Genomic DNA, 22,834 nt, shown 5'->3' with positions numbered 1-22,834 from the left:
CTTTAAGAAGGATTCCGAAACAGTGGGATGGGATCAATGGAGGCTAAGAAAGATGATCAGAGGACTAGAAACTAAGCCTTCTAAAGAAGATGGATAGCATGTTTGCCTTGAGAAAAGATGTTTGGGAGGGGATGTGGCTGTACTCTTCAAATGCCTGAAAAGATGTCACGTAGAGAAACATCAGGATCTGTCCTCTCTCATTCCAGAGTGCAGTACGCAAAATAAAGGATGAGATCTGACAAGAAGTCATATTCCAGTAAAACATTAGAAAAAGAGTTCTTAACATTTAGTTCTGTTTGACAGTGGAAGCAATTATCCAGAAAGGAGATAGCTCCCCTTTTCAGATAGGTTCAAACAGAAATTAGACAGCCACTTTTCTGGGATGGTTTAATCTGAAATTCCTGCATTGAGCACAGAGGTTGGATGTGATGGCCTCATCCAAATTAATGATCCTGTGATTTGTTCAATCACTCAACAGTGCCTTTTTGAACAAATAAAGACTTTCTGGGATCTAATGCAGAAAGATCACTTTCCTGTCATTTGGTACCTGATCCTATTTTTTGTTTGTTTGCTTGTTTGTTTTATTAAGCTAGAAATGCCAAGGATTAATTCTGGACATCCTACATACATATTATTATAGATGGCCCAGTGTTTCCTTTTCTCCATTAAGCCGAACTTCACAAAATAATCTAACCATGTTCTGCTTCAAATAAATATATCGATTAAGGATACTTCTCAAAGTGAAAAGAATAGTTTCCTCCCTGACATTAATTCTGTTGCCCTTGGCATAGGATAGGTGGGAAAATCTGAAAAAAGTATACCCAGGGAAAATGTATTTATAATTTAGGAAGACATCTCTGTCTCAGACTACATAATAAAAATCAATGCATCCATCATCCATCCATCATCATAGTTTTTTATGCGTATTATTATTGAATAATATTATTTTGTTTTGCATGCTATAGCTATGCTACAATCACCATTTTCCTGGGTCTGTAGATTCTAAAATTTCAACTTCTTTGGTAACAAATTTATCAAAGAGACTGAGGAATAATAAACATTTCATTATTTTCTGTACCTAGGAAATTAAGAACCATGTTGGGCATCAACATTAACGTGGGACATTACAATAAATTAAATGAGCTTGATACATTGCAGCCAATAATGTCTATGTCTCTCTGAACAAGTATATGCTGATTATCAATAAGTATATTCTTATTATGTATAAGTATATTATTATATGTAAACATACATGTTGATTAATATATGGTACATAGCTTTCCCAATTTTTTCCCCTTGAACTTGGGATGCAGTGACACATACAATTCATCAAGTATAATTACCTTTATTTGGGACAATTGGCTTTCTTGGACAATCACCTTTTTTCAGAGTAACATCATCAATAGCAATATCTCCCTCAGAACCTGTCCCACGGACACCTTCAAAGATGATCTGAGAGAAGAAAAGATCAGACTTAGAAAGGTTTTAAACATCTAAAAATTTCACCTCTGCAACAAGAATATTAGTTTACCTTCCTGTGATGCTAAAGCCATTAGTCCCCAAAGGCCACTAGATCCTACTCAACACATTGTCTACTTGCCCCCAAGTTTCCTAGAACTTTCAGTCTTGAAATGTCCCCAAATGGGCCTTGGTGGGGTGTGATAACTGACTCTTATGCTCCCAGATGAGATAGAAATTTAGACCAGCTTAAAACAAACAACAAAAAAGAGAGAGATGTGATATTTTTTGTCCCAAATGACCTCTTCTATATTAGATTGTTCTGCAATATTCTGTTTGTTGCTATTGTTAAACTGACTTTGAGACAATTAATGAATCTTGGTGAAATTTAATGAGAAAAGAAAATTTAGCTCTTCTTTGTTACCCTTCACAAATCTACATTTTTTTTAGAATTCTTTTTGACAACTGCACCTTTTGGGGCTGTCTGTAAGGCCTTGTTTTTTTTTTTTAAATGTTTCAGTTTATCAGTGAATTGTCTGCAAGGTGTTGCTGAGCCGATAAGGTAGAAGGCTGGAGGCTTTAAACAACCTTCTGGAAGCCATTTCAAGTTTTACATCCAGGCCCTGCCTCTGCACTGGAGCTTGATATTTCCGTGTGCCTCTGTCTAATCCCAGGATGATTTCCCCTGATATCCACCCATAAACTATCTTACAATTTTTTTGCCAATTAAAATGTGAAAACAAAAAGCAAAAGAATTTCAATATTGCAATATTGCTAGTTGTGTAACATTGAGGCATATGATTGAGGCCTTCCTCCCGTCCTTGAGAGATAGACAAATAAATGAAACTTTATTTAAAAAGTTACTATAAAATGCAACCCCCCTTTTAACATTATATATTAAAACACAGTCAGCATTGATAAAGCTAAATTGTAGAGCTGTTCTAATACAGTTGGCAACTAAACAAGAACATTTCCAAGGGACGGGGCTTAATGTCACAATGACACAACATGCAATCTTGGGGGATTGCTGTCGATATCTCTGTTCCTGGATGGTCCTTTTGGACCTAAACTGTTGTGAATGAACAGTGATAGAGAAGAGCATCTCCTGCTGATCTCAGGGGCATCGCAAAGCCCCCGATTGATCCAGGAGAAAGCTCCTTTTGCCAGCTACAAGAGAAGGAGCCAAAATGGCTGCAGAAGGTTGGGACAAGCCTCTGAAACAGAAGCAGTACAGGAGTGGTGTCGAAATGGTGAGAAAAATGTTTGTTATTAGAAAAGGGAAAACCCAAAAGAATTGGAATTTAAAATAAAATTGAAGAAGAAAATAAGTGGCGAATTAATTCTGGTTTAAGACTATTGTGTTATCTTTTCTACCTTAACTTTGTTTGTTTTCTATGTATGGACTTTTTACAAATGCCTCTTACTTTTAAACTGGACTGGTCTATTTTTTTCTTTTTCCTCTATACTTTTTCCATTTTTTTGTATTCATGGATTAAAAGCTTCTTCTCTCGCTTGGATGAAGCGTAATTTTTACATATTTTTTGTCCCCCCCCTCTCTCAGAACTTGGTGTTTACAGAGAGAGGCGGAAACAGATGGAAAGAGGTAATACTGCGATCTAGTGGCTAGAGGCTTGGCAATATCTGATAAAGCTATAAGCTTTGTTTACTGAAAGGCTCAGTGGAAAACATTTTGTTGAAGGAAAGAGAAAGCTTTGATTTGAAAAACTCCACTGAATTTGTTTGACCTAAAAAGTCTCGGATGTTTTTGCAGTGTTTATAACCTGGAAAATGGCACAATATGAAGAAGAAAAGGCACTAACTTTGCAAAGAATTTTCTTAGAAATTAAAAAAGTTTTAATAATTAGAGAGAGAATTGAAAAGAGACTTGAAATTAAAAATCAAAATACAGAGACATATGAAAGTGATAAGAAAATTGTTGACACTGACAGCAAACTGAAAGTGGAGGGAAATGACAAGTGTGAAATACAGAAAGGAGAAATCGATGAACTGGAACTATATTTCAGATGTCAGAAAATAGATGAAGAAAGGAGAGAAAATTTGGCAGAAATAACGAGAGTAATCTCGGCAGAAGCACTAATGATAACAAAAGTTAAGCTGATAAAAAGAGCAGATAGGGGGCTTCAAATTCTTATAAGACATGCAATGAACAAGTTCTTAAAAGAAGTCCACATAAGACTTATCAAGAAAACACTTAGAATACAGACTTTACAAATGGCAAGAGATGTTGGACTACACTACCTCTGGAAGGATACAGGAAGATGAAATGAAATGTCACAACAAATTTTAGTTAAATGTAGTTAAAGTTTGAGTGCTATGTACAATGAAATAATAGCTATAGTCAAATAAATGATTAATAATGATAACAAAGCATTTATATATATTAGATTGATAATATGAAATCTTATACAAACTATAAGTGTGATCATGGAGATGATGTTGAAAAGCCTTTTTATTAAATATAAACAATTCTATATAGAATAGAATATAAAGATGTAATATCATTGGATGATTTCAGGATGATGTAATAAAATGTCATAATATAAATTTTCTTCAAATTTAATATGCCTTATGTTGAAAAGATGTAATAATAACTAAGCCTAATAGATGTTTAATAATTATAACAATTTGTATACCTATATATTAGATTGATAATACTAATAATGGGGAAAACATGGAATTGGAAACTATTAGAGAATGTTATCAATGTTAAAATGATAGAATGGCTTAGAATAGGATGAAGCATAATAATAATGTATACAAAGATATCTTGATTGTCACGTGACCCGTCAAAAGCGCGGACGGCAAAAGCGCGATCGACAAAATCGCGCCTTTGACGTCATCACAGCGCGACGAAAAAGATCGAAAAATTCAAATAAAAATTAATAAAAATTAAATTAAAGCAAGCCGATTCACATAAAGGTAAGGGTTAGGTTTAGGGTTAGGGTTAGGGTTAGGTTAAGGGTTAGGGTTAGCTTTAGAGCGTTAGCGTTAGCGTTAGGGTTAGGTTAAGGGTTAGCGTTAGGTTTTTCGTTACTTTAACGGTTAGGTTTAGGGTTAGGTTAAGAGTTAGGTTTAGGGTTAGGTTTAGGGTTAGATTTGGGGGGCTTAGGGTAAGGTTTTCGCTTTATTTTTACATTTTTCGAACTTTTTCGTCACGCTGTGATGACGTCACAGCGCGCTTTTGTCGAGCGCGATTTTGTCCTACGCGCTTTTGTGGTGGAACCGATTGTCAATATGTCACTATGTCAATTTTGATAGAATTCAAGTGATGACTATGGAAAGGACACAGAAATATTTTGTAACCAATTGACACACTGTGTGTGGTTGAAGAGGCTTTTATGTTTTATGTGTCGTGTGTTTGTCTGAAAATAAAAAATAAATTATTTAAAAAAAGAACATTTCCAAAGACATTGGAAGATGGTGCTATTCTGCTACAAATAGCAGATTCTCCCTGTAAGATGGGAAATGCTGCAATTCATTATTACGAACTGCACAAACACTATATAGAATATTTCCATGTCCAGCCTGAAGAACGGTTAAAAAACACCACACAGAATTCACTACCTTGCACAGAGAAATACAAGATAATTAGTGTAATATAAAGAACCAGCAATTAAATGCCATACAATTCCTGGCCTCTTCCTGGAAGGCAGTTGAAGCAGATGTTTCCTGTGCTTCAATTATCTGGATTTAAACAAAATATGTGTGGACTGATCTTAAATCCTACTCCTTTCCAGAGTAGGTCCAACAACTTCTGTCTTTTTTCAAAAAGACCAAGCCCTTCTTTCTATCTGCAGGAGTGTCCATGACAGACAGCATCCCTCCCACACAGAAGTTAATTCTGCATGCCTGAGCTTGTGGGAAGGTAAATTGGGTGTCCAAATAGGTGGCTTGTTTGGGCTGCAGTCACAGCAAATGTGTCACATGCAAAGGTATGGGAATACCCAACCTTCTACTCTGCAGGGCTGGATTGCCCTGTTCACACATTCTGGCTTCATTTCTGAAACATAAAGTAGCTCACATGCCAACAGCTTGGCACAGTGGGAGCTTCGTCACTGGAAGCTTTCAAGAAGAGATTGGGCTGCCACTTGTCAGAAATGGTGTAAGGTCTCCTACTTGGGCACAGAGTTGGATTAGATGACCTACAAGGTCCCTTCCAACTCTGTTAATTTGTTACTGTTACAGTACCTCTATTTTGCAATGAAATCCAGTTCTGCATGCCTTTCGTGGCCAATGTAAAGGGGTGTTAAGGTTTGGGGGGGATAGGATGAAACCATTGGGGCACTGGTGACATCTCTTATTAGAACGGGTCACTGCTCATTTGCCTTTTGTCCCTGCCTTGATATGAGGGAGGCCACCCCAAGAGCAGACCGAGGAACAAAATGAACTGCAAAATCAGCTTGGGTGCTAAAATTTCCGTAACTCGGGCTGCTGTGAAGGCCAGAGCTATCCTTCTCCCCCTGTACTCCTGACTTTGGAATCACAGGGGGCTCCTTCATTCTCTGAGCTTGACAGTTACAGCTTCATTAGCCCATGCCACCCGTGCTGTTCCCATGGTTACAACACTTTACAGGCAGCGAGGGCAGAGGCCCATTCACCTCCCATTCCCTCAGGAGCAGAGCCAACCTCTGCATTCATGTCCCATTATGCAGGAGAAGACTACAAGCCTGCCATTACCTGTCTTCCGATGATATAAAGCCCTGCACGAAGCCTCCTCACACTGTTCACGTACTCAGTGGATATTCAGCGTTGCTGCCTTCCTATTTGCTGAATACTGTGAGGGGAGATTTTCAGAATAAAGACCAGAGGGAGATCTGTGTATTACAGGCTGTGAAATTTCATTTGCCCCTAACCAACTATGTGCTTTTATTTTACCTTAGGCAAGTGTGGCCGGGGTGGGCATTTGAAAATGTTAATCGGTAATTCCCTTCTATTCCTTGCTCATTCTGCAAGTCTGAGGTTTGTAAAAAAGATCTACACAACCTCGGCACTTACATCTATTTCAGTACGTACCTTTTGAACATTTTAGAAAACAAGTGTGATGCTTTCCCTTTATCCTCGAATGCAGAGTTTAAATACTTTTTGATTTTTCTTTTCTGAGCCATAAAACTCCAGTGTAATATTAAGGGAAGTGAAAAGAATCCATCCGACTGCTAAGTTCTGATCTGCACATTTCTCTAGAAGAGGCAGATCAATTCAGGTTGAAAAGAGATTCCTCCAGCATTCCTAGTGGCAATGATATTGTGTGTGTATATTTATGTGTAGGAAGCAAAGGGCAGATTTTTCATGCTCAGCTGCTCTGTTTTCCATAAAAAAAGGACTTTGTCTGTGTATGAATACTATAAATGCACATTTGTTTCCAATTTTCTGTCTTGTTCTATTTTTCTGTAAGGCAGCATTTCTGTTGTAAGAATATTCCATTCTGAGATCAATACCTTGTTTTTGGAAAAATGCAATATTTCCCTCCTAGCTAACACACTGATTGCTATTAAGTTGGCTACACAGAACCTGGCTGGCAACATACTGGCCACATGTGATGTATATGATGTGATGTAATACTATTTTCTCTCTGTTTTACTCTTTTGTGAATTTTCCTGTTCATTGTCTGGAATTTCTCTTAGGCAGTGTGGTATCTATATTAATCCTGCAATGGAATACTCCTGTAGAAAAAAAAAATCCCTACGTCGCTTTCAGTTATTAGCAGCTCTTTTCACAGTGCAAACCTATATGTAGCTATTTAGAGGGAGGTCTTACTGAATTAAATGGTACTTAAGGCCAGGTAAGCGTGTATTAGCCATAATTCTCCCCAGCAAAACGGCTTCCCCTTGTATATATTGGTTATATAGAGCCTGGTGTTACATTTTAGTCACTAAGTACTTGGAAACGTTCCAGTTCTTCTTCAATTCTCATAGCCTGATGAAGGAGAAATGAACTGGATAGAAGGGAGGAAAATGTTGATTATATAAGCCTCATGACACACCCTCTAATGAAAATGAATCCCCCCTCTCTCTAAAAGCATTGCTTTTTATGCCCCTCTGCAGTCCAACCTATTCAGAGACACTTCTGCAAAAGGAAAGACCATCCCCAGGCTATGAGTCAACAAGCTGGAACAAGCTCATACCAACTGAATGGTAAGAAATTAGTTGCCCATCCCAATTGTCATTACGCACATAGCAACAGTTGAGCTACAAGCAATAAGCAACAGGCTTACAAGTAACTAGATTCTTGTTTTATGGCACCCCAAAGTACAGTATATTGCACACTTTAGTGCTAAGTAAAAAAAAAAAAAAGCAGCAAATGCTCATGGCCTCGCCCAGTATAAGCAGCATAACAAATCATTCACCAACAAAAATAAGATGCCAGGAATAAAATTTGCAATAAAATTCTTAGGGAATAAATACCTCTGGATTTTAACACACACACAAAAGCTCAGAATAATAAATGGATATGTATGGCCCTGTTCATTCCTCTATATGGTTCTATTTATTTTGCAGATGCATATCAGTTTTATACTTGTCCAATATTTACAGATCTGAAAAAGATCCCCAAGAACAGGCTTGCTAAGATTTTGGGTTTTTTTTTTTTTTTAAAAGCAGCACTGTTGATATAACAAAATATAGTAGAATTTGCTTTATACTCTGGGAGTTTAAAGTCTGGATTTCAAGGTACCAATATTAAATCAAATAGTTCACACAAATTCTGAACATGAATAGAGTTCATTTACCCAATAATGCTAGGTAAATATGTTTTTGTGCAACTTTATATGAACAAAAATTCTATCTCTATGCCAATTTGCAACCATAACTCTGCTTTTAAAAGACCATAACCGAGTTTTCATCTATATAATGAAAGAACAATCATAAACATGTCTAGTTCTTAACAGTAAACATAAACTTTTGTGCAATTTATACATGCTTCATATACTTCCAAAATAAAATAGACATTTGAAATCCCACCTAGAGATGGAATAGCACTTATAAATCATCTTTGCAGAATCACAGTGTGCAACTGCTCACAAACAGCTCAGAAAATTAATGCACAGTGGTTAAATTTTGCATAGATTGAACACGCCACCACAGAATCTTTCACGAAACTATACAAGATTTCCATAATAATGTTTAACACACACCTATGTATAAGAGGTAAGATTTATCTAGCTATACTGCTTTACTTCCTACCTAGCCTTCCCCCCCCCGGCAATGTACAGGCTTCCCCTCCCTCAGATCAAGAGAAAGTTCATCCATTGATTGTGACAAAAATTGACTAACTGGCTTGTCACCCAAGCATGATGTTGTAGGCTGAGAGTGAGTGCTGATTCTAAAGTCATCCAGCTAGCGTTCATGCCTAAAGTGGAACTAAAATTCAGAGTCTCATGGTTTCTAGCTGGACCACTAGACCAAGCTGGCTCTCAAAGTTTTACTCCAAAATAGTTATGGGTCAAGACGCTATTGAACATGGTAAAACAAGGATGCAGTCCAGATAAATAAATGGCACCCAGGACATCACATTTTTCCAGACTGTTTATAGCATTTACAGTAGAAACACAGTATGGATCTGAACATTTCTATTTAACAGATAACATTGCATACATTGGAAGAGACTTGCTATTATGGATGGTTCCATAGCTGACATGTGACATTGCAGTGAATCAGAAGTAATAGTTCTGAGTTTCCTCCACATTTCTCATTTCTGATACTATCTAGTAATATGGTTATAAAACATGGCATCACTGTGCTACAAGTTTCCTCATGTAACCAGTTGCTGTTTATTGGAGCATGGATACTTTCAGCTGAGTGGTGGTCATCTTAACAATAAGCACCACATCATCCTTGCATGCATACCCACCAGCTGAGGCTCAAGTCAAGAACATCCTACATAGAAATACTTTGGTACCAGGATCACTTGTATACTTTTCATTACTATAAGAAGTGGGGATAGGAAGCTGCCTTATCCTTATGAAATCTAGCTCCACCCAGCTAATGGCTTACTAGAGTTCCAGATATGAATTCTCTTCCAGCTGTATCTGGTTAAGAATTGCAGTTATGACTTCTGCATGCAGAGGAGGTACTGTACCACTTAGATACAGCCTTTCCCATATCTTTTTGTCACATGAAAGCAGAAATAGTTCTCTCCTATGGAGCAGGTGGAAGATTATAATGTGAACTTCCTGACCAGGTCATGGTTTGCACCAGGAATAATAGCCACATAGTCCATAAGGAAGGGCTGATGTTTTTGACAGTAGCTACATCCACTTTTCCATGTAAGAACCTATTCAACAATGACAAAGCCCAAGTAACTGTTCAAGTCACATATTAGTGCTGATGTATTAAGTCCTATTATGAAGCAACAAGTTTGGGTGGGGAGGGAGAGAGGCATGGCTCCTCAGCTACTTTATTATAGAAGGCCAGAAAGAGGTATTCTGTTTTTCTTGAACTTGTGATGATGCACATTTTACCATTCACCAGTCTTTGCCTTAAGGTTTGCTATACTAAATCAAAGACATAATAGCAGGTATTATAGGATCTGCTTACCTGGAAAGGTCCTGCAGGATTGATGGGTACATGTACTTGCTGCCACATATTTCCCTTGTCTCCTTTGAGTGACAAGGCTTGAGTGGGTTGCTTATTCCTCACATGAACCAAGAGATTTAAGGATCCTATAAGGGAATGGCATGAAACACTGGAGTCATACTGTGTCTTTGCAGCAATTTTTTGTGAAAGGATCAATTGACATTTGCATCTATATTAGATCTTGCACATAGGTTCTTTCACTGAATGCATAAGATGTGAGTAGGGGCTATTAACAATCTATATATCTTTCATTATTGCAATCTTGGAGTAGAGATATACATTTAAATGTCTTATGCATTGTTTCCCTGAAGAATTCTAGTTAATTCCCAGTTATCCCAACGTGGGTGCTCTTTATTCATTCAGTAAGTAATATCCCACTTAATGTTTGCCTCCATCCTCTCCTCGTTTTTTTATGCTGATAAGGAAGATCTAACGAAATGAATAGGTTGCAGTCCTTTATTACTATCAGGATCTCTGATCTTGGTAGGGGTTCTAGTGTCTTGGACCACAATATCTACATCTAGACAACCTTGGTTATAATTATTCTTCAGACATTTGCCACCATGATGAGGGAAACAAATTGTGACATAGATTTAAGAAATGCAGTATTGAAAATTGACACTGAACTGTTTGTAAACCAAACTAAGATCAACTGCAGCTATGATATTTACTAAGCACAAGTAGGATAAGTAGAAATCTCTTCACTAAACAGAGGGTTAGATTCAATGGTCTAAATTACCATTTCCAACTCAATGAATATGAATTCAGGTTCAGTTAACACTCCCTGCAGAAATTCTTTCCCAGAATCATCCTGTAGCATACACCTCTATAATAGGCATCTAAGGAGCATTAAAGCTAATAAAATATGTGTTTAATAGGCTTCTGGTCTGGCAGACCTTATCAAAGAGCAAGCTCCAATGAGCAAGCTCTTGTCTGCACATATTGTTTTCTGAAATGAATGTTTATTTAATTGATTTCCAAACGATCACCATGGGAAATGTGCTAGGATGGCCAAAGCTATACAAAACTTTGCATAGAAGACAATTTCCAATTGCAAGGTTGTGAAGGCTTGAGAGATTCACAGCTTGGCTCTTGAAGGAAGCAGATACTACTAAGTTATTGAGCTCATAATTTTATATACATACTTTCCTGGAAGTAAGCTACCTGAAATCAGGAAGAACTAGGGCAGCGTTTCTCAACCTTGGCCACTTGAAGATGTCCGGACTTCAACTCCCAGAATTCAAATGCTGGCTGGGGAATTCTGGGAGTTGAAGTCCAGACATCTTCAAGTGGCCAAGGTTGAGAAACACTGAACTAGGATAATGGGAAGACAGCTAGAATGGCACTTGCAACAGAACTTTCTAGAAAATGGATGCCAAATTTCTGTTTGTTAATGGTAAGTGCTCTATAGTAGCATGATGGCTGGCCTATGGCTGGACAAACCCAGTTTGAAACTTCAAACTCCAGTTAGCCATGAGATTACTAGATGTTGTAGTTGAGTTGATCTCACAGAATTACTCATGAAGGTAAAATAGAGGAAGACATGCCATCCTGAGCAGCAAAAAAAGAGGTAAATCTTATTTTTATTACAAGACAATGCTTCCCCTGAAAATCTATTTGTCCTTTCTCCCTTAACTCTCTAAATTTCATGTACTTTTTGACCTATTATAAATTACTAGTCATTCAAGACATGCTAAAAAACTCCACATAAAATCCAGATATTTCATTGGTCTCTTTAGGAAAAATGCCATCACTGGGGTCAAGTCACAACTTGTCTCTGTAATATCCAAAATTAATGATTAAAGAAAGAAGTCTAAACAAAAGGAAAAAAAATCCGCTTAAACCCACACTATTCTTAGATTGTTTTCAATTTTTTTCTATGTAAGAGCGACTTTATGTGTGCTTGTTGGCATGTGAATGAGTGTTCATAGGTATAATTTAACTTCACTGTGGTAATACAAGCATATATCTGTAGATTGAACTATTAGTGTTAAACCAAAGGACGTAATCAATTTTGGCCACCTATTGAGTGTAACTTGAAGGAAGGAGAAACAAGTTACCCTGCTCTGGGACACTGTGGAGATGAGCAATTATTATTTTACTTGCTTTGCATTCCTTAAATAGAAAATCTGATTAATATGCTTTAAACCAGACGTTTTGGGTTTGTTGATTTACCTAATTTAAATCATTCCACTCTAGAACCAGCTACTATCCCTAACAGCTAAGAAGTAAAAGATTTCCTTGACATTATTCCCCAGATTACTGTTCTGAAGAGGCAGACAGCACTATTACACAGCAGGCAGATTCTATATTACCACATAAATGTGACTGAAGATCGCATTTTCATGGCTAGCATTCTAATAGAACCCAAATAAAATAAAATAAAATGGAACTGCCATATTTAATTCTGTCAATCAAGAAACATATTAATCAGCTCCAAGAGGATATTGTAGGAATGTGGGCCAACACCCAAATATTTGAGTTGTGGTATACAATGAATGTAATAACTTTTCTTCTGCTGAAATATGAGTATATGTATATATGTGTGTATATATATCTGTGTGTGTTGCATTTGTGCTGATAAATAAATAAATAAATACACACACACACACACACACACACAAACACATACAATATTGGCCTCAAGCTAGCAACAGAGAGAAGGGATCTATATTCTGTCCCAACATTCCCTTAATTAAATGCACATGCATGCATGTATACACATATAAGCACAACAAGTTGTCTCATGGACCACAGAAATAGGTCTTTTAAGGCTGCATTTGAAATAAGCTCATTTTCTGCAACTTTGGAACCCTTTCTATCTGAACTACTAGATTTCAGTCATCTGGGGTTAGGTAGGGGAACATACATAGAGAAAACTATTTCTTAAATCCTTTCCCTTCTGCCTGTTGTCCTCTGCCATGTTTCCCCTGACCCAATTTCATCTCTGTATACCTGGGTCCCTACATTATGCTATTATCCTTGGGCACTGGGGCTCTTGCCACTTTCCAAGCCATTAAGCCCAAGTCACAGCCAAAAAAAGTTTGCTCATCCTTTATGTTTAGTTTATCTGCATGAAATCTGTTCTCCCACTACTAGAAGAAGTTAGTCCTTCGCAACTTGGGTAAAAGGCAATCATTCTCTTCCTTTTCAGTATCCAGTCTTCTTTAACACCTGATGCTTATTTGAAAGTGGACATCAGATAGAGATCTGGCTAAACTGGCAAGGCAACCAGAGCTGTTGATAAACTGGAGGTGGGAGGCGGTTTAGAAGTGTGCAGTGTTGATGCGGATCCTATAGCTGTTCCACAAATCAGTGAAAACTTGGCTTTCTTCCCAGGCCTGGATATAGGGTGGTTGCTGAGGGATTGTTTGTAGGTTGTTTTTTTTTAAAAAAATGTATTGGCTTGTTTGTCCTGGACATGCATGTTCATTTTTCTTTTCCCCCTTTCTTTACTTTTTAGATATAAGCCATCCAGAGTCTTTGGCCAAATAAGTCCAAATGAACAAACCAATAAATGAAGTCATAACTTAGCTATTATAATGTAACTGCTGGGCTAGCTCTGATTGAGTTTTAACAAGAACAACTTTATATTGGCAACACTTCTTCTAAGACCATTTCCATCAGTTTGAATGGGAGACACTAGGTCAGTTCAATAAAAAGATCCCCCTCCTGGTCTCAAGCTTTAAGAAATAATACTGAAAACTATTTTGGACCAAATCTTTTGAAGAGAGAAATTGAATTTTAATGGACAACTCTCTCTGCATCCTCCCTCTTTTAAGCTGGATAAATGCCAGGCACTGCACTCATTAACTTGTAAAGACATCTGGAGGAGACTTACATTTCCTTCATTATCCATCGAAGTATCCCTAGCATTTCTGGCTCACATCATGGATAATAATCAATTTAGCAAAGAAATGCCAGGAAATCAGGCATCATTCAGTGTTCTGATCTTATCTACTCATCCTAACTACAACCTTCCAGGCAAAAATATGGCAGCACAGCCAGGAGTGGAACAAATCATCCAGAAAATGAATTCTGATGCCTGTATAAAGAAGGCAAAGAACTAAGGGGAGTGAAGCAGCATCTGGAAAGCAAAAAAAATGCATTCTTTGAAATTCTCACCACCAAGCAAACTGAATGCATATTTTACCGAAAATTGCATGTCTACACCAATCAAGGAAAGAAAAAGAATCAAGAAAACGTCATTTCCTCGACTGGAGGCTCTGGAAGCATTTTGAATAAATTATGGTTTATTGGTTGATCTTGCTCCTCTTTTTTATTTAAAGTGGATAATATAAATGGGACAACAGGACAAATAAACTGGGGACATACAACTCTGTTCTGTTCTGCTGTTCTGTTGCTTAGAAGGAGGAAAATTATTTTTCTGAATACTGTCCATATACAATCACATTGATCTGAATAGCAAAAGGAGGTGGTATGTCTAAATTGGGACAATATATTTTAAATATTGTAGTCTAACTTTTAAAAGACGGGAGACTAAATCTCCAGTGATGAGATCATGTAGGGTTGTGATGATATGAGATCATATAGGGTTGTGATTATGATTATTAGTGAACCGCTCATCAAATGGGAAGAATATTTGAAACTCAAAGTCTGGTTCAGATATTACACAGAGCCTGCATTTTAAAGAGAGCTTGAAATGTTCAAATATTAAAAGAGGAGAAGTCAAAGCCCTAAGTAAGATTGTAAGAGTTATGCCAGGCAGAGATGTCTGCCTGGATTCCTTTCCCCAACTAGTTCTTATTTAGTTTGATGGAAGAAAATGTTCTTTGAAGATGACAATTTTGGAGAAATTTACATCTTTAGCCCTCATATAACTAAGGGTGTGTGTGTGTGTGTGTGTGTGTGTGTTGCTTTGTGGAATAATTTATCTAGCAGTCTTCAGCCTCTCTGGCAAATCATCCCTCTGGATTTTTTTCAGTAGTGATGCTACTGATTACACTACAGGTGGGAATGGAAGGAATGCTCTTGAGAAATTACTGGGGAATCTCCTATCCCGATTCATCTAAGTTCTCTTCCTTTGGATAATTTTCTTTTTCTTAAGGGAGCATTGGTGGGGGGGAGGGGCTTTCTCACAAGCACATCTCGTTTCCCCCAAAGAATGAATGTATTGTAGTGGCACATTATACACCTGCAAAAACAGAGTTGACATTGGAAGCAGCTATGCAAGAAGTGGCTGTCTTAATGAAATAAGGAAAGTAGAATCTCATGTCTACATTTTCTTCTCTGAAATACTGCTTTTGAAGGATTTGCACTTCTCTCTTTTTTAGGGGTTTGTTTTTGGTGATGGCTTTCAATAAAGATCTCAAGAAGTGGAACAATGTCTTTATCAGCTCATCTCGTCATCTTTTCATTTTTTGTCCTGTTTTTCTTCTCCTGTTTGGCCATTTCTTCCCAGACTAAAATGCATTTGGCTTTTCCTTGAAACATCTGTACCGAAAAAGGACTAGCTAGGGTTCAGTGCCAATTACTTGCAAAGGATCAAAGCTCCCCATGGAAGAAATCCCTAGACGCCAATTGTTTTCTTGGCGTTTTTCACATATGGGGATGAATGTGGTATTTATCTTTTTTCTATAAATATTTAATATGTTTATTTATGTTATTATTATAACTATATTAACCAGAAGACAAATAAAGGGCAATAATAAATGGTGAGGAATTGATCAATGCGTGGGAGAGCTGCGCCTGCTGCTACCTCTTTATAAGACCCGAGCTGGCATTTTAGAAGAGCGTCTGGTATACAAAAGAGTACCAGCTGTGATACCAGATACAGTAGCCCAGAGGGACGCATTTAAATGCTACAGATTTCTGGATGAAAAGGTCTGATTTCAGTTTCCATTCAACAGAAAACTTACTTAGCTAGATGGGAAGATATACCTAAAACCTGTTGCGGATAGGTCAGTTATGTTAATATAAACATCAGTAACTCTCCCTATATTTTTCACAATCGTGAGTTGTGGCACATTGTTCCATTTTTCAGACACATATAGAGGGAGAAAAGAAGTAGATGGCTAAATTTAGAAGGTATGAGAACAACCTGACAATAATGCCAGTTCCACAAGTCATCCCAAAGCTGATGTCAAATCAACAATTGGGTTGTTCAGTAATATATTTAGGAGAGTTGGAGGTAGATGTGTAGCTGTACATTAGTTTAGAGGAGAGATGAGGTAGATGATTCATGGTCAAAAACCCTGGATTGTAGAACATAAGAAAGACCCAGAGAGTCCAAAAGTAGATTGAAATCCATGCTTTGGAAACTCTGACTCAAGTATAAACTTTTACTTTAAAAAAAGAGCCTTTTCATCAGTTATTTACTTATGTACAGATAATAAAGTTAAAGAGAAGCACACACTCTTTCAATATACAAATGTACTGTCTATCATCAGTCAGTCAGTCAGTCAGTCAGTCAGTCAGTCAGTCAGTCAGTCAGTCAGTCAGTCAGCCTGCCTGCCTGCCTGCCTGCCTGGAAATTTATAAAGGGCCACTGACAGTTCCCTTTTTTTTTCAACTGCCTATCTCTATCTATCTATCTATCTATCTATCTATCTATCTATCTATCTATCTATCTATCTATCTATCTATCTATCTATCTATCTATCTATCATCTATCCAATGTATTTGCCACCCATCTCACAGTTCAAGGCTTAATTTTAACTATTATGTTCTATATTTGATATTGGTGAACTGTGATAACAACATCTCCTAATTTAATCCCTTCTGGCTTTCACCAGCTGTCTACCATAATTTTCCTCTGATGTTCACCAAATATGTTGGAACTACACCTCCCAGAACTCCTGGCCAGAAGAAATTGATATAGGGAAGGAAAATTCCCCATTTTTTTTTACTTATATTGCAAACACATCCAGAGTCACATTCTTTTCACTGATATTGCAAAGCACATTCCTAACTTCATTTGTTTTTTTCATTCCCTTCTTTAAAGCATTACCTGACTCAGGAAGTTGACATCAAATTTAATGTAACCTTATATATCATGGTATCACATTTTATAGCAACTTTTATTAAAATTATCACTATTATTATGCATAATTGTTTAGATTGCTTAGAAATCATAGCTCAAATGGCCTTAAATAAAGCCACTGCTGCCATCTAAATAATTAAAGTCTGCATTGACATAGCATCTCTCCAAAGTTTCAAACAACAAGTCCTTGGAAATGATGGCAACCAAACATAGGGCTGTCTAACACGTGTAAAACAGAGTGCTACCAAACAATGATTTGTGAGATAAGATTTAATAAAGGAGATACTGTAACTAAATAATAATTGGAACAGCTAAACTCAAGAAGAATTTACATTCAGTTCAGCTACATCTGTCAAACTTTGGCAGGGGACTGGCAGTTGTGTTAAAAACGTCCCTTGCTCTCAAATTCCCTGAAATAAACAGATTGTAAAAACCCACTCCATCCCTTGTGGTGATGCCACCACATCAGTGGATTGTCTCTTGGAACCAGTGGTGGGTTGCAGGCAGTACGCCCTGATAAGGTCATACAGGAGCCAGCCTGGAGCACCGGATACCGTTCCGGTACAGTGCTCTGGAGGGCCCACCCACCTGCCTGAGCTCCTTACCTGTCTTTTAAGGCTTCCATGCTTCTGTACAGCACCTGCATGACACTCCGCTGAGCAGCTGGAGCGTCGCAGAGGCTTGCGGAAGCCTTGCTGACAGGTAGGACTCATGCATGCGTTGTGGTTGGAATGGGATCCAGAACCTACCATTGCTTGGAACCCTCCAGAAAATTGGGTGACTGAGTAGCAGGTCTGATTTGCTGATTTGTCAACAGTTGTTCAGCCTTACAAAGGACATTGCTATTTTTCCAGAATATTTATTTAATGTATTTCCTTGTTTGAACTGCAGGCTTGCACTGAGATGAGTCTCCAAAAGAGTCAACTGCTATAAGCCAAACATGGCAAGTACTTGTTAATTTGTAAAAACTTAGTTTATTAATTATATAGTCAAGAATGTTTTTTTTAAAGGTCTTGACGAGAAGACTGTCTTTGGACATCACAACAGTTTCAGGATAATTTATAATGAGAAGTTGTAATGAATGGGGACAAATCCCATTTGAGAGAATTCAAGCACTTAAGATGGATAAATGAGCTGACCTCTTGGTCCAGGTAATGGACAATTGAAGTCTGGGAAAATCAAACAGAGAAACCAATCAGGTGGGTTTCTACCTGACTAGAGTTGGTAAATGTGTATATACATTTTAATTTTCTTTCTTGAAAGAAAAATGGGAATATCTCTCATCCACGGCTCTTGGAAAACCAGGTAAAAAAAATAGAGTGAGATCTAAGTTGTAGATGAAGGACATTTTACTTTATTTTTCCACAGGATATAGCACAATGTAATGCATTGTATGGGAAAACATAGGAACAGTACAAGGGAGATAGCAGCAGCGATTGTACTACCAAAGACCTGCTCTCTGGTGTTTCAAGAAGAAGTAGTTCCTAGTGGAAGGCCAAGCCTAGAAGAACATAGAGAAGAGTATCAAGTGACCTTAAATGGGCAAAGGCACCGAAGTGGTTTGTATATAATGAAGAAAAGCAACCACAGTTGTGGTGGGTAGAATAACATCGCACTTGAAAAAATGGGAACTGTAGTGGCCCTTTATAAATTTCCAGGGTAAATCTGTTAAAATAAATTCCAAGTGGGAAGTTGATAGGTATTCCATTTACAAAGCAGAACTTTTAATTGCATTTATTAGAGATTTTAATTTGCTTTTATTTTTGATGTTGTGTATTCTGTTGTGATTTTTATTCTGGGAACTGCCTTGGGATTTTAAAAATGGATTAAAATGCAAATTAGGCTAATTTGCATAAGACATGAATTAGACGGCTGCTGCTTGGATGTTTAGATAATGGCAATCCTAGGTATAACTTTAAAAGATCCCTGAACTTGGTTCCCACCCCCTTCTGTTCTTTTCACTCCCCTCTCCTTGATCTTTGTGTGTTTTGTCATCTAAAATGTAAACTTGAAAGCTGGGAATGTCACAGTGCCTATTTGTACTATGTTACTTTGGAAATTCTTCGGCCTTGGAGTGTAGCTATAATACTTTATGGTGACCTAAATATTAATAATTTCAACAGGCTCACAAGCTGGAGATGGAGAAATGTTTTCCCGACAACTGCAGAAATGTGACTTTTGGGCATCATACTGGACTTAGGAGTACCAGCACCCTGACTGACTAAATACCAGCTACTTAATTTCTGCTTTCCCATTTATTTTCCATTTTCCCTGACTGTATTTCCAGGAAAGGTGGCTCTAATGCAACTTGTGATAAAATACAGGTTTACATAAAGCTCCGGGAAAGTCTCAGGAGTGAGGTAGAGTTCTCAGTAAGAATCTATTACCTATCATAATCTTGCAAACAAATATGGGGTCCTTTTTCTCACTTATATCAATGATAATGAAAAACAATGAGCAACAAATGTGTGTTCTTGGCTATGCAGTACTGGTAGCAAGTTACAGGTCTGCAGAGAAGTGGGGGGTGGCGCGGGGGGGGGGGATGGAAAAAGTCAATTCTCTTGGTAGCAGAGGAAGAAAAATATCATGCAGCTCCAAGCTGAGATTTTTAGTAACGCAATTTGTCTCTATGCCACGATAAGATGTATTTACTCTTCTCTTGGCTCTAATGATTCTTCATAAAGCAACATGTGTCTAATAGGCACAACTGCAGAATCTCAGCTGCCTCATGATCCCATCGACTCGGTGCATTGTTTTAATGCTGCTAGTTGGTATTCTGCCTAAATTGCCCAGCTACTCGCCCAGTCGGCCGGCTCCCTCACAACACATAAAACAGTTTCTATTACACAGAAGCATTCTCTCCAGGTCACTTTTGCTATATAGTCTTGTTCCGTGGCCTAATGAACACAAATAAGTCATCCTGATGGCTAAATGCAGCGGTAAAGCAACGCGATGGGAACACGGTATAAAATAGCTCATCCCTCTAGAATAAAACTCTGTTCTCTTGAGGGTGACATTTGCTTAAAACAGGACTTCAAAGCTTTTTTTATTTTTAATGTGAGGAAAGTGCCGCAATGTCCTAGCTAGCTTTTTCCAGCAATATGTTTCTCCAGGGAATATTACTTCTTATGTACTCTGGGTTGCTAGAAATTACTGGCAGTAACTTTTCTTTTATTTGTAAAAAAGCAGGTCTATCACCTTTTGTGTGTGTGTGTGTGTGTGTGTGTGTATGTATGTATAGATAGATAGATAGATAGATAGATAGATAGATAGATAGATAGATAGATAGATAGATAGATTAAAAGGAAAAGTCCTGGAGGCTTTGCTTTTTGGATTTCACGAGGTGGGCCAGTCTCTAGGAGATTTTTCTAGAAATGACATTTTTAATCTAGGATCTTATTGGTGACTCAAGGGAGTACAGAAAAGAAAAGAAAAGCCCTAGCAACAACTGTTGAATAAAAGATGATCAAACCCTCACAATAAAGAGGTGGAGACTCGTGGCTCACAGCTAACCTCTGGAGACCCTTTTAGCATTGTCTAGAGCATTCCCAAATTGCACTACCAAAATTCAGTGGCAAAGGACAAACAGTGTTGGTGGGGAAACCAACTTCAAATTCAACTTTCTCCCTTTCTGGTAGCCATGTCAGCCCTGATCCCTAACAATGCTCAGTTTAAAAGAAGTGGTTCTCCCTACAAAAAGGCTATCTGCCCCTCCTCTAAGTCTCTTCAACTTGCCTTTTAAAATTTGGTCTCAACAACACCTACTTCTTCCAATGTGCATAACTGAGTTAATGCTACAGACTGTTGTTCTTCGAAGGAACGTGTGGAAATCTGAGGCTGCATTTACAGAACATTTAGAGTGGAACGTTTATGGACATTCTCATTCTCCAGGTCATGGTTATCAACAAGATGCTTGTTGAAGAGGCTGCTGGACTTTCTTTGTTTTTCCTTGAAGACATTTTGCTTCTCAACATCCAGAATTGAAGAAGCTTCTTGGATGAGAAGTGAAATATCTTCAAGGAAAAACAAAGTCCAGCTGCCTCTTGAACAAGCATCTTTGGGACATTTGGAGTAAGACTATTCCAGATTCAGAGTACAGAATAACAGAATTGGAAGGGACCTTGGAGGTCTTCTAGTGCAACCTCCTACTTAAATTGCAGACGCTATACCATTTCAGACAGATGGTTGTCCAATCTCTTCTTAAAAACCAGTGTTGGAGCATTCACAACCTTTGGAGACAAGTTGTTCCATTGATTAATTGTTTTCACTGTTAGAAAATTTCTCCTTAATTCTAGATTGCTTCTCTTCTTGATCAGTTTCCATCCATTGATTCTTGTCTTGCTTTCAGGTGCTTTGGAGAATAGATTGACTCCCTCTTCTTTGTGGCAGCCCCTGAGATATTGGAACATCATGTCCCCCTAGTCCTTTTTTTCATTAAACTAGACATACCCGGTTCCTGCAACTGTTCTTCATATATTTTAGCCGCCAGTCCCCTAATCATCTTTGCTCCTCTCTGTAGTCTTTCTAGAGTCTCAACATCTCTTTTACATTGTGGTGATCAAAACTGGATGCAGTATTCCAAGTGTGTCTATGGAGATCCTCAGGTGTAATTAAGACAAAGAGTTCACCAATTGGTTAATATCTCCCTGGGAAAATTCTCTCTCTCCCCCTCCCTCTTTCCCCCTTGTGAGAACATTTCTTTTGCCCCATGCATATTTGAATAATTATGGCAATCTCTCTTCAGAAAATCTTGCTTCAAATGTCTACGGCATAAAAAGGGCAGTTTTAGGAAGATTGATTCAAATTACCTTCAAAGAGGTAATGCAGAAAGTGGTTGTTGCTTGTTTATTGTGATTAAAATGTTTTTCGTTGGAAATGTGATTTTTTTTCTCCTCTCCACCCATCTTACTGTGCAAAGCAAATTGATCTGGATGTGAGGTGAAGCGATTATATGATTGCTTTGCTTAACAGCCAACTTGGATTCACTGCGTATTTTGGATTGATTTGAAATCATATAAATCAATGTTTGGCAGTCTAAAATCTTAATAAGACATTTATAGAAGGAGTAATAGGCCCCTTCTGGCATTTTACCTCTAAATATTTACTGGCAGCCGCAATATATCTAACCTGATTTATTAATTCTAAGCATGTAAAAAGTTATTTTGGGGATGTCATGTGACCTTTGACACTCTTTTTCTCTCTGGGTCCCCTTATACAGTATATTACTGACATGATGACTATTGGGTTGAAGTTGACCTATAAGTACCAGAATAATTTTCAAGTTAAATGCCTGTGTTCAGTATCTTGAACAGAAGAGACCAGGATAACACTATTTGATATAGAATTTAGAATAACAGAGTTGGAAGGCACCTTGGAGGTTTTCTAGTCCAACTCCCCGCTCAGGCAGGAAACCCTATACCATTTCAGACAAATGATTGTCCAATCTCTTGTTAAAAACTTACAGTGTTGGAGAATTCAAATTTATGGAGGTAAGCTGTTCCCCTGGTTAACTGTCAGGAAATTTCTCCTTAGTTCTACGTTGCTTCTCTCCTTGATTAGTTTCCATCCATTACTTCTTGTCCTGCCCTCAGGTGCTTTGGACAATAGCTTGACTCTCTCTTCTTTGTGGCAACCCCTGAGATATCAGAACACTGCTATCATGTCTCCCCTAGTCCTTCTTTAGGAAGATATAGAATGTCTAATTATTATTTCGTGTATATTTTGTATGACAATCCAAGTACTTCTCAGTGACAGCACTCTGATATAATGTTTGTTAAACCCT

General features: G+C 37.8%; 1 protein-coding gene across 2 annotated transcripts in view; it reads right to left on the bottom strand.

Annotated features, from left to right (window-relative positions):
• The window catches only part of MDGA1 (MAM domain containing glycosylphosphatidylinositol anchor 1), a 318,790-nt gene that overhangs the window by 3,261 nt on the left and 292,695 nt on the right, over window positions 1-22,834 (bottom strand). For both annotated transcript variants that reach the window (XM_087717920.1, XM_087717918.1), the window contains exons 15-16: window positions 10,011-10,135; window positions 1,344-1,452 (exon numbers count right to left, since the gene is read on the bottom strand). In XM_087717920.1, the coding sequence (XP_087574046.1) occupies window positions 1,344-1,452; window positions 10,011-10,135 (234 nt within the window). The remainder of the gene's footprint in view (window positions 1-1,343; window positions 1,453-10,010; window positions 10,136-22,834) is intronic.

The sequence above is a fragment of the Thamnophis sirtalis genome, unplaced genomic scaffold, assembly GCF_051295495.1.
Source record: "Thamnophis sirtalis isolate CommonGarterSnake01/CBP01778 unplaced genomic scaffold, rThaSir2_p1.2 scaffold_6, whole genome shotgun sequence".
Lineage (NCBI taxonomy): Eukaryota > Metazoa > Chordata > Lepidosauria > Squamata > Natricidae > Thamnophis > Thamnophis sirtalis.
Note: the sequence above shows the minus strand (reverse complement) of the source record. Positions and strands in the feature narration are given on the sequence as shown.